The 12547-nt window shown below is 48.6% G+C and overlaps 1 protein-coding gene across 6 annotated transcripts in view; it reads left to right on the top strand.

Annotated features, from left to right (window-relative positions):
* The window catches only part of LOC144721082 (P2X purinoceptor 5-like), a 20336-nt gene extending 7789 nt beyond the window's left edge, over positions 1-12547 (top strand). For 3 of the 6 annotated variants that reach the window (XM_078598432.1, XM_078598427.1, XM_078598430.1), the window contains exons 3-12: positions 336-407; positions 1593-1668; positions 2980-3082; positions 3408-3488; positions 4937-5087; positions 5558-5820; positions 6255-6345; positions 7479-7544; positions 10472-10549; positions 11387-12547. In XM_078598432.1, the coding sequence (XP_078454558.1) occupies positions 336-407; positions 1593-1668; positions 2980-3082; positions 3408-3488; positions 4937-5087; positions 5558-5820; positions 6255-6345; positions 7479-7544; positions 10472-10549; positions 11387-11398 (993 nt within the window). In that variant the 3' untranslated portion in view covers positions 11399-12547. Of the gene's footprint in view, positions 1-335; positions 408-1592; positions 1669-2979; positions 3083-3407; positions 3489-4936; positions 5088-5557; positions 5821-6254; positions 6346-7478; positions 7545-10471; positions 11221-11386 lie in introns of those variants that run through there. The other 3 variants (XM_078598431.1, XM_078598429.1, XM_078598428.1) reach the window with 3 other exon arrangements.

The following is a 12547-nucleotide window of genomic DNA, read 5'->3' as shown; positions in this document are numbered from 1 at the left end:
ATAAATGCAATTTTGATTTAAACTTTCGTGACTGCAGGGATTCATATTCTTGGTTCTTTCGGTAAAGTCACGCAGATGGGAGATAATCAAATTATGTAAATATCGTGAGAATTGTTATTGTTTTATATTTATATTATTTTATTATCTCCCTTCTACCAAGAAGATCAATGCAATGTTGACAGAGAGTATTGACTGGACGACCAGGCCTCGGCCACTGATGTCCTGCAGTCCACGGGCTACGGGCAGTGTGATTTGTGCACGTGGATGGGGTTGGGGATGGGGCGTGCATGTTTTACTGCACCCGAGTGATTAACTGCGTGCGCTCTGTGTCCTAGGGAGAAAATGTGTTCTTTGTTGTCACGAACATGATTGCAACCCCTGGACAGTGTCAAGGCGTCTGTCCCGAGGTAACCCGTACGCCACCATCACGGGGCCCAGCGGGCGTGCACCACGGACAGAACTCGCACGGTGACACCGTAATTTCATTTTCACTTCAAAACACACACACGTTCCTGGAACTAACAATTATACGTCGTTTGGTACATGGTTAAATGTCGTGTTAATGGCATAACGTGATGCATTTCACATGTATTCATAGTATTTATAACCAGCTGAGAGGCCGCTGAGATCCAGCGTCTCTGTGTAGAAGGACCATTGCCTGAAACGTCGCCTGTTTTGTATATTTCTTGTTAAGGCCACAGTGTAATCTGATGAATGTGTCCAGGTAATAGTTGTACGAGTTACTACGTATTTATGTTGGACTTCTTTCGCACCGTACGTAGCCAACCGTGGAAATCGGAGGTGTCGCTATGGTAACATTTTTTTTTAATCAATCATATAGAGAGACGAGCAAATAAAGGAGAGAAGTCATTAGCGCTGTACATACAGCTCCCGTTGTGCTTGGGGTTGTTTGCTCTGTAGCGGTGTCGAGTGACCAGGTCGAGCTGGGGTTGATTCCGCGACCACGAGTGTTGTCGCCTGACCTCTGACCCCTCCGGGGTGCTGTGCTCGCCAGACCCTGCACTGTGTCGCAAAACGTTTGAAGAATGGGAAAGGCTAAATAAAGAACGCGTGATTCAGCACGTGCTGCGCCCATCCCACTCGACTTCAATACGGGATGAGTGTTCACGATCAATGCCATTTGTGATCGCACGTACAAGGGCTATTTTGTCTCTCAGTTCATTATACAGTCAAATACATTTTCACAAACATAACTAATGCATAGAATGAGAGTATTATAATTAATCACGTATATATTGTGTACTATATATGTGTGTGTGTGCTTCAGCGGGGAACGGCGGTGTCGTGTTTAGCGAGATCTGTCACGAGCCCGTGGGATTTTTGCTCACGGCCACCAACACCAGTGGCGATTATCTGAACCGGTCCTGGGCCTCCCCTCGGTCGACTCAGCCTCAATTGACTACCTGGTGCCTTGTGTAAACATCGTCACTGGGGAGACAAGGGCGTCCGGGCGTGGTGCTAGCCACCTATCCCTTGTGTACCGTGCAGGCCTTCACAGGTACTCGCTCACAGCACTTGCCACAAAGTCTGTTCAGGCTACACGGGTGATCTTTGTCTTTGCGTGAGTGTAGAATCCTGACATTCCTGGAGCGCATTGCTCCAATGACAGCGACTGCCCTTCTGGGGAACCGATGGCTACTGGCAACGGTACGAGAGTTGGAGATATCCCTCGTCGACAACTCACACCCTGGTGGGGGGTTGACTCAGCCCCCCCCCCCTCCAGAAGCAATAACATTAGTGCCGCTTCGGGAGGAAGCCAACAATGGTTGTCATATGGACGGACTCGACCCTGCCATGAGATTGTGTAATTGTAATCACTGTCTCAGGGCTGTGAACAGGAGATGAGCACCGCTTCAGTGAACTATTGAACGGATCTTGTTCAGGGCTAGCCTAGCCCTGATCCCAGAGAGAATAAGACCGCTCCGATTTGAACCTGATAATGTAGACAAGACTCTCTTACAATCTCACGTAGCATTGACAGATACAATGTCCACATCTGAGTGGGACCGTGTAGATAACACGACTGTTTCTTCAGCCGCTACAATGTCAGCAAAATGTAAAGTTAACCCGATTGCTAAATTCAACTTCCTGTCGAAGAAGAAGCCAGATCCACATACAGTAGGAAAAGTTCGATGTCAACAAGATTGTTATCAATAAGAGTAACAGCGCAATTTCCGACAGCCTAAAATCGGTATTAGCTAAAGGGTTGAATGTCGCAGTCACCCCTAAACACTTCTCAGTGGATGATATCATTGCCCAGGTCGACGTGGCCCTCAAAGGCTTTGGACACATCTCGGCAGACGTAGCAAGATCTGAAATCGCTGCTTTCCTCGAAAACGCTACGAAACCCGTTAGCAACATCATCAAGGACGAGCGTTTAGAACTCGCTCCTACGTCAGTAGTTCTCCTGCTGTGGTTGTTTCACCTGATGATAGTTGCTTGTGTTGCGATCGAAACGTCGTGATCTATTAATTTTCTATCTACCTGACTTTACCGAAAGAACCAAAGAGTAGAGTGTGAGGGAAATCACTCTGACCTTTGTTGTGTTGATAATTATAATTAAAATGTTTTACTTAATGCGGGCAAACTGTACATGTGAATAGACCACCGGTTCGGAATTCAGCATTTGCCATCGCACCCTTGGAGTTTACCTTGTGCTGTGTGAACGTTCCCAATGTCCCCTCTCCCCTCCCTCCCCCCTTCCCCTCCCCTCACTCCCTCCCCTACCTACCTACCTACCTCCCCTCCCTCCCCTCTCCCCGTCCCCCTCCCCTCTCCCCCTCCCTCCCCCTCCCTCCCCTTCCTTCCCCTCTCCCCTCCCCTCTCCTCCCTCCCTCCCCTACCTACCTACCTACCTCCCCTCCCTCCCTCCCCTTCCTCCCCTCCCTCCCCCTCTCCCCGCCTCCCTCCCCCTCTCCCCCCTCCCCTGGGGGACCCCCCACCCCCCCGCCGTGCCAGGCGTGCGCACGGGCCGCTGCGTGGCGAGCGGCGAGTCGGGGCGGCGGAGCTGCGAGGTGCGCGCCTGGTGCCCCGTGGAGAGCGGAGGCGGCGTTACCCCCAGGTGGCGACCCTCCTCGCGAGCGCGCGGCCTCCCCCCCGCGGGTGTCCCCTTGTCTCCCCGGCGCTCTCTCGGGGCAACAGCGACGATCATCGTCGTCGTTGGTAAAGGCGCAGCCCTGCAATTCCTTGCTCAGGCCAGTGCTGCTGGGAAGGGCCTCCGCTCGTGGGATCTTTATAGAGCCCCCACTCCACTCTGCCTGTGCCGATCGACTGTCATCAATAGGAATCTCATCATGGACGAGTTAGCATTGACTGGCTCCGCGATTGTTGGAGTATGCAGACACGGCACGTTTATATAACACGCCTACCCGCGCGGACGTGTGCAGGCATCTCATCTTGGCTGGAGCTGAAAACTTCACAGTGTTCATCAAGAACAGCATCCACTTTCCCAAGTTCTCATTCCGCAAGTAAGGAGCGCGACTTTGTCGGACAGCAGGGTGACAACAGGGTGGCGCAGGGTGGCACAGGGTGGTGCAGGGTGGCGCAGGGTGGCACAGGGTGACACAGCAGGGTGGCGCAGGGTGGCACAGGGTGACACAGCAGGGTGGCGCAGCGCACACACTCGTGTCTCGCAGCACGAGGGGTCTGAGTCTGGGTTCTGTTCTGACACTTTTTGAAACTAAACTATTTATATTTTACCAGGTAAGTGCCCACTGAGCTACAGAGTTCTTTTTCAGAAGCGACCTGGCCGCAAATGATAGCTCAACGAAGTGGCTAATAATCATCACGTGTCGCAGACACACGCTCTGAACGCGTGATGTGGATTCTAAATGTGAAAGGAAAAACCGGAAACCCCTAAGAAAGGTCCACACGACTACGGAGAGAACATGAAAACTCCAAATACAGAGGCGTCAAGGTCGGGATCGAACCCAAGACCTCTTGTATACCAGGCGAGGTAGTTAACATCTCATAGCCACCGCGGCTCATGGAGCTTGCATGTTCTCCCCCTGTTCTGAGTGTCTCCAGTTTCCTCCCACAGCTTAAACAACAACAACAGCAGCAAAACTCCACACTCTCACTGGTATTGGCCAAATGTCCCAATGTTGAAACTTGACCAGCAACTGACTCAATTGGATTGCACAGCAGTAGCTGCATCGCCCCCTACTGTGAAAGCTTGGCAGGACCCTCCTGTAAAGAGTTGAGACTGAGCGAAGCTTTCCTGGGCGAACGAGCGCTATAGTAACGAAATCATAATTAGTGTGTGAGTGTTATGTTCTCTAAGCAGTGGGGAGCGGTGGTGAAACGGTTAGCGCTACGCTGCGCTACAACCCGAGTTCGATTCCCACTCACGGCCAACATCAGTGACGATTATCTGAACCGGTCCTGGGCCTCCCCTAGGTCGACTCAGCCTCAAATGAGAACCTGGTGCGGTGTGTAAACATTGCCACTGGGGAGACAAAGGTGGCCGGGCGTGGTGTTGGCCACCCACCCACTCGTGTGTCGTTCCGGCATTCATAGGTGCTCGCTAACAGCACTTGCCCCAACAGTCTGATGAAGGCTGTACGGGGGATCTTTGCCTTTGTCTAAGCAGAGCATATACAGGGTGCTTAAAACATGTTAACACTTATACGGGACTATCGTTTTTAATGGAAAAATAACGGATAATTCACCCTAACATGATAACCAATGTACTGTTCAGAGCTTCAAAAAGTCAAAGAGTCTCCACGTGTTCGCCATCGTTGTCAACGCGTGCCTGGTATCTTCTCCCGGTGGTCTCCAGAGCCCGGATGCAGCAGACTTCTTGTAGTGTCGTTGCAAATTCTCAGAAGTGCTAAAACAAACGTTTCGAAGCAGCCTGTCTATCTTTCCTTGCACGTGAATGGGACTCAAGCGAGCCGTGTGCGCGCGCTTGCAGGCACAACGTGCTCGAGGGCGACGGCGGCGACGGTGACGCGCTGAAGCGGTGCCGCTACGACGCCGCCAGCGCCCCGGACTGCCCCGTCTTCCGCCTGGGGGACCTGGTCACGAGCGCCGGGGTAACGCGCTTTGACGCCATCGCCGTCAAGGTCGGTGACGTCGTAGTCGTCGTCGTGGTCGTTGTTGTTGTTGTCGTCTTCGTATTTGTTGAACTTCTTTTGCACCGTATGTTGGAGAAGTCTCTTCTGAACGCACGGCGATCGACTAGTGCGTGCATCAGCCCTGCGAGTGCGTCCAGACGTGCGGAACGGGAGGCACTAAGCGAGGTGCTCTCTCATGAATTCTACTGCACAGTGTTCTACATTTGTGTTGCTATTAGAGAAAACCGGCAAAATGAATCAATCGCCGCCTAAAACTTGGAGATACGAACCTGAGCAAACATCTTCTTGGCTTTTTCGGTGAAGTCACGTAGATAGAAAACTAAAATCTAAATTAAAAGCAATTGATTTTTGTTTTATATCTACGTGACTTTACCGAAAGAACCAAGAATATGAATTCCTGCAGTCACGAAAGTTTTCAGTCAAAATTTCTGAGCAGACATCGCCTTGTTCCCCGGCAGCTACCCGCCGGCTCCCACGCCGCTAATCGATCACTTCCGAGGACGCGCGCGCGCCTCGGGACAGATTGCGTCGTGCTGGTACACCTCATGCGCGCGTGGCGATCGGTGTCGCGCCGTGCGCTCTCGTGCCAGGGCGGGGTGATCGGCGTGCGCATCGGCTGGCAGTGCGACCTGGACCGCCCGCCCAGCGAGTGCGTGCCCACGTACGCCTTCTCTCGGCTCGACACGGACGCGGCGGACGTGGCGACGGGGTACAACTTCAGGTGACGGGCGAGCGAGCGGGCGGGCGGGTGGTGGCGGCCAGAATGCTGCGCTGCTCACTGAGCTGTCACCATCCCACGTTGTCTTGCGTCATCGAACTAAGGCGGTGGTCACCGCATCATCATCGCGCGGTGCTTTCAGAGGCGCTTCTGCGGCCGTCTGGAAAGTTCTTCCTTCCGATTTCTTAAGAAGTTATTTTGTATTTAGTTTGGTGTCATCCAATAATTTGAGACCAATAATACTGTCTCCATCCATGTTTGCATATTTAAAATGTTAGTTTTTATTTATAGCTCGTTTCTTTCTTAAAGTAATCTCAGTGCAACTGTTCGAACTACAATTTTAAAACATACACAGATAAATTAACAAACCTATTAATTGAATATCCTGTATCAACTGATAATGTGAATGGTTTATGATAACGTGTTGCTCTGGTCAGATTTGGAAGGTACTATCAAGTCAATGGCGTGGAGCATCGCACGTTAATGAAGGTGTACGGAATTCGATTTGATGTCATGGTGCATGGGAAGGTAATTGGGTCACACGCCACCGCCTGATACACTCCCTACGACACAGCGCATCAGGGCAGGTGTGAACACGTGCACTATTTCACAAATCTACTCTTGCACGCCCGAGGCAAGAGTGGTGGTGGTGGTGCCCATCCCTGACAAGCGGAGAGAGAGAGAGGGAGCGAGAGTCGACCGAGATGAGTGGGACGCGTCGGGAGAAGAGGGGGACACCACGCGGGGAGACGAGTGGCGATGGACGTGGAAGCACCAGCGGCAGAGACCGAGAGTCACGCGGAGGGGTTGGGGGTGGCTCCACGTGGGGGACCGGAGTGTGAACCAGAGTGTGAATCAGAGTGTGAATCAGTGTGAACTGGAGTGTGAACCAGAGTGTGAACCAGAGTGTGAACCAGTGTGAATCAGAGTGTGAACCAGTGTGAATCAGAGTGTGAACCGGGGTGTGAAGGTCTGTGGAGTGGACGTGGAGATGGTGGGCCAGGACAGGATTGAGTGGCAGTAAAACGATGATGCACGTTCACGTGAAATGAGAGAGATTTTTTTTTTTACGGGAGTATATTTTTTCAGGATGCAGCATTATCAGTCTTCGTTTTCATATTTTTGCCAAGCGACTGGAGCATGCGACTACATATATACGTGATATAAATTTGAGTTTTATTTCAATATATACTTGTTCAGTCATGAACATGTTTAAACAACACAATATGAGTACAGGAAACCACCAGTTCAGAATAAACACAATGTCGTCATCTCAGTTGATTGATGGTGATATAAGACATTAGCAGTACCCAGTAAATATGTAAAATTTGCCAATGTTGGCATGTGCTTGGAGCCGTTAAACCACCGTTAGCCCAACATTTCCATAACAACTAGGAATGCAGTTCTTCTGAACTGGTGTTTTTCTAAGGTTGAGTAAACACAGTGCCGTCTCTGTGTGTTGTTTTGTGGCCTGCACCAATTCTTCTGTACAGATGGGCGTTTCTCATAATTTACAGATTTTAATTTTGGTAGGTGGTAATTTATCTAAATATCTTGAGCGTGAGAAATAATTATAATCTGTAAATCAGTAAAGGCCGACACCGCATGTAATTTCAAATCCATTTTTTTACATAACCACCAACTCTCGATTGCGTCACCAGGCTGGAAAATTCAACATCGCGCCCACGCTGGCCAACGTCGGCGCTGGCCTTGCTTTGCTGGGAGTGGTGAGTTCTAACACACACACACACACTAGGAGTGGTGAGTACTAACACACACACACTAGGAGTGGTGAGTACTAACACACACACACACTAGGAGTGGTGAGTACTAACACACACACACACACACTAGGAGTGGTGAGTTCTAACACACACACACACACACTAGGAGTGGTGAGTACTAACACACACACACACACACACTAGGAGTGGTGAGTTCTAACACACACACACACACTAGGAGTGGTGAGTACTAACACACACACACACACTGGAGTGGTGAGTTCTAACACACACACACACACACACTAGGAGTGGTGAGTTCTAACACACACACACACACTAGGAGTGGTGAGTACTAACACACACACACTGGAGTGGTGAGTTCTAACACACACACACACACACACTAGGAGTGGTGAGTTCTAACACACACACACACACTAGGAGTGGTGAGTTCTAACACACACACACACACTGGAGTAGTGAGTTCTAACACACACACACTAGGAGTGGTGAGTACTAACACACACACACACACTGGAGTAGTGAGTACTAACACACACACACACTAGGAGTAGTGAGTACTAACACACACACACACACTGGAGTAGTGAGTACTAACACACACACACACACTAGGAGTGGTGAGTACTAACACACACACACACACTGGAGTAGTGAGTACTAACACACACACACACTAGGAGTAGTGAGTACTAACACACACACACACTAGGAGTGGTGAGTACTAACACACACACACACTAGGAGTGGTGAGTTCTAACACACACACACACACTGGAGTAGTGAGTACTAACACACACACACACACTAGGAGTAGTGAGTACTAACACACACACACACACTGGAGTAGTGAGTACTAACACACACACACACACTAGGAGTGGTGAGTACTAACACACACACACACACTGGAGTAGTGAGTTCTAACACACACACACACTAGGAGTGGTGAGTACTAACACACACACACACTAGGAGTGGTGAGTACTAACACACACACACACTAGGAGTGGTGAGTACTAACACACACACACACACTGGAGTAGTGAGTTCTAACACACACACACACTAGGAGTGGTGAGTACTAACACACACACACTAGGAGTGGTGAGTTCTAACACACACACACTAGGAGTGGTGAGTACTAACACACACACACTAGGAGTGGTGAGTTCTAACACACACACACACACACTAGGAGTGGTGAGTTCTAACACACACACACACTAGGAGTGGTGAGTTCTAACACACACACACACTAGAAGTGGTGAGTACTAACACACACACACACTAGGAGTGGTGAGTACTAACACACACACTAGGAGTGGTGAGTACTAACACACACACACTAGGAGTGGTGAGTACTAACACACACACACTAGGAGTGGTGAGTACTAACACACACACACTAGGAGTGGTGAGTTCTAACACACACACACACACACTAGGAGTGGTGAGTACTAACACACACACTAGGAGTGGTGAGTACTAACACACACACACTAGGAGTGGTGAGTACTAACACACACACACTAGGAGTGGTGAGTTCTAACACACACACACTAGGAGTGGTGAGTACTAACACACACACACACTAGGAGTGGTGAGTTCTAACACACACACACACTAGGAGTGGTGAGTACTAACACACACACACACACTGGAGTAGTGAGTTCTAACACACACACACACTAGGAGTGGTGAGTACTAACACACACACACTAGGAGTGGTGAGTTCTAACACACACACACTAGGAGTGGTGAGTACTAACACACACACACTAGGAGTGGTGAGTTCTAACACACACACACACACACTAGGAGTGGTGAGTACTAACACACACACACTAGGAGTGGTGAGTTCTAACACACACACACACTAGGAGTGGTGAGTTCTAACACACACACACACTAGAAGTGGTGAGTACTAACACACACACACACTAGGAGTGGTGAGTACTAACACACACACTAGGAGTGGTGAGTACTAACACACACACACTAGGAGTGGTGAGTACTAACACACACACACTAGGAGTGGTGAGTACTAACACACACACACTAGGAGTGGTGAGTACTAACACACACACTAGGAGTGGTGAGTACTAACACACACACACTAGGAGTGGTGAGTACTAACACACACACACTAGGAGTGGTGAGTACTAACACACACACACTAGGAGTGGTGAGTACTAACACACACACACTAGGAGTGGTGAGTACTAACACACACACACTAGGAGTGGTGAGTACTAACACACACACACTAGGAGTGGTGAGTTCTAACACACACACACTAGGAGTGGTGAGTACTAACACACACACTAGGAGTGGTGAGTTCTAACACACACACACTAGGAGTGGTGAGTTCTAACACACACACTAGGAGTGGTGAGTACTAACACACACACACTAGGAGTGGTGAGTACTAACACACACACACTAGGAGTGGTGAGTACTAACACACACACACACACACTAGGAGTGGTGAGTACTAACACACACACACACTAGGAGTGGTGAGTTCTAACACACACACACAACACCACCACCACCACCACGTGTCACATGCGTCAGGAGCAGCGGAGTTCGTCTCTGTGACGTCTCCTTCGCTTGTGTGGACCGGGCACAGCGCGTGGGGCTGTGGGTTGTCGTGCGCCGTCTCTTCTGGGTGACCCAGTCTCTCAGCTTCCATTTGTGCATCGAGTATCCGCATCAATGCCACGGTTTGTGCAGTGGGTGCAGCTTAGGCTGGACCACACATTTGCCGCACACCGACTGAACTCGAGATTGCATCATCATCATCTTCACCATCATCACGAGCCATGATCGCTCCACTGATGGATGGTCTCGCGTGATGCAGCACATCGTCTCGCATCCTGTGCGTTTGTCTCCAACCTCAGGGAGTCTTCCTCTGCGACCTCGTCCTGCTCTACATCAGCAAGAAGAGCCCCTTCTACCGAGAGAGGAAGTACGAAGAGGCAAGTGTGGCAGACTACGACTTTAGAGATTTTCTAAAAAGTGAAATTTTACTTATGTACATCCAGAGCATGCCGCGCAGCGAGATATAAAATATCCTGCGGCTGAACACTTGGGTAATGAGACAGGCATTGGACTGGCACCAAAACGCTGATGAAAGGCAAGACCTAAAGCCAAAATATTCAGCTAATTGCATATATATCAGAGCTTCGGGCTCAAGAATTGGGCAGACGGAAAGTGACAGTCAAAACTTGTGGAATGAACCTCATTCGCCTTGAAGATGTCTTTAATGATTGTAAATTATCGTTCGGGAAATCCGAGTGCTTCCCTCGAAACTTGCACCTCCGATGAGCACGGCCGGCTACATGCGGTGTGAAAGAAGTTCAACATCCATGCGACCTGTCCCCGCTTCTATGGAGGTACAATGTCTAAAACCCTCGCCTTAAAGGCCGCAGTGTTCAGTCTCAAGAACCAAAGCATGCCAACATCATTGACGTCTCAACCAAGGTCCTAGCTTCCAAACCTCTGCCATCCGCATAGTGCACTCCCAATTCTCGGCAGTAGAATGCTGTCCCAAATGCTATTGGGTGCAATACAGAGAAACAAATATTGGGATTCATCTTCTTGGTTCTTTCGGTAAAGTCACGTAGAAGGGAAGTAATAAAATAATAAAAATAAAACATAATAATTATTACTTCCCTTCTACGTGACTTTACCGAAAGAACCAAGAAGATGAATCCCTGCAGTCACGAAAGCTTTAAATCAAAAATATTGGGATCTTAAAAAAAAACCTGAATATCATGTTTTCTTGTATAGTTCATGTAATATCTGTCCTACAGGTGCAGACGTGAAACTGATTCGTGATGGGAGATGGAGCACGCAGCCCTACCCTGCACCGTCTCACCTGGCACGGCAGTCCACACCACATCGCATGCATTCACACCCGCCCAGGGGACGGTGCCCAGTTGAACATATTTATAGTTATTTATTACTGATACCTCAATGTATTTTCGCTGTTGCTACAATGCTCGTAAAATGCAGCAAATATTGTACGTTTAAATGGTTGCCATAATGAGAGTTTTGGAGTAGAATTATCAGGACTTGCGGAAACCCATCGCTGTGCCTGCCAAACGTGAACATCTGTGGCGGCTGCGTGCACAGCAGAAGCGTGCACGCCCCAGAGGCCGTGTGGCAGATTGAATGTCAAAGAATGTTTTATTGATGTGGAGACACATGATGAGAAGGGCTGATGCTTGCGATAAACATTTGAGAAGGGTGGTAAGACCGGTCGGACAATTTGACTCTTGCAACGTGAGCTTTTTCAAATGAAAACATTTGAAAAAGTAATGCATGTTCTACTGATAAAAACACATTTTCCATCGTGCCAAATCTTTTAGAAGATTCTAGAAATGAATGGTTCACTATTGTGCTGAATTTTAATGCGATTTGATGTTAGTTATATTGTACCGCAGGAAAATGTATGTGATGTATAGGGTAAAAATGTATCTAATTAATTGACCGTGCAATAAACTCGTCAGTTAATTTAGTTGAACATATTTAAAAATAATGGTAAAATACACATCCTTAAAATCATTTATAAATTGAGATCCAGTTTGTGAATGTTGCCAAAATGGTAAAAAACTAAAATATCACCTTCTAAGCTTTTTTTTCCATTATGCAACAATTGATATTGTACCATTGAGGTGTAATGATGTTAATACATTAATTAATTAAAATATTTTTAAGTTCGTATAATTGTAAAATTGGCTGTCAAGTGGGTTTGGGTCGTCGTGATCTCCAGGTGGCTGTAGCTATGAAATCCGCTCACGTGCAACTGCTGGATGGGTCGGTGCATCACGTGACCGTGATGAGAATGCGACGGCTTGGGGAGGGGTCTTCATCTAGCGGGAGATTCCATTGTGTCCGACGACGCTGCATTTTAACAGATCACTGATAGGAATATTTCACTTTACTGCAATAAACACAATCATGTGCATTTA

This window comes from Lampetra planeri, chromosome 10 (assembly GCF_965212315.1).
Source record: "Lampetra planeri chromosome 10, kcLamPlan1.2.h2, whole genome shotgun sequence".
In the NCBI taxonomy this organism is placed as follows: domain Eukaryota; kingdom Metazoa; phylum Chordata; class Hyperoartia; order Petromyzontiformes; family Petromyzontidae; genus Lampetra; species Lampetra planeri.
Note: the sequence above shows the minus strand (reverse complement) of the source record. Positions and strands in the feature narration are given on the sequence as shown.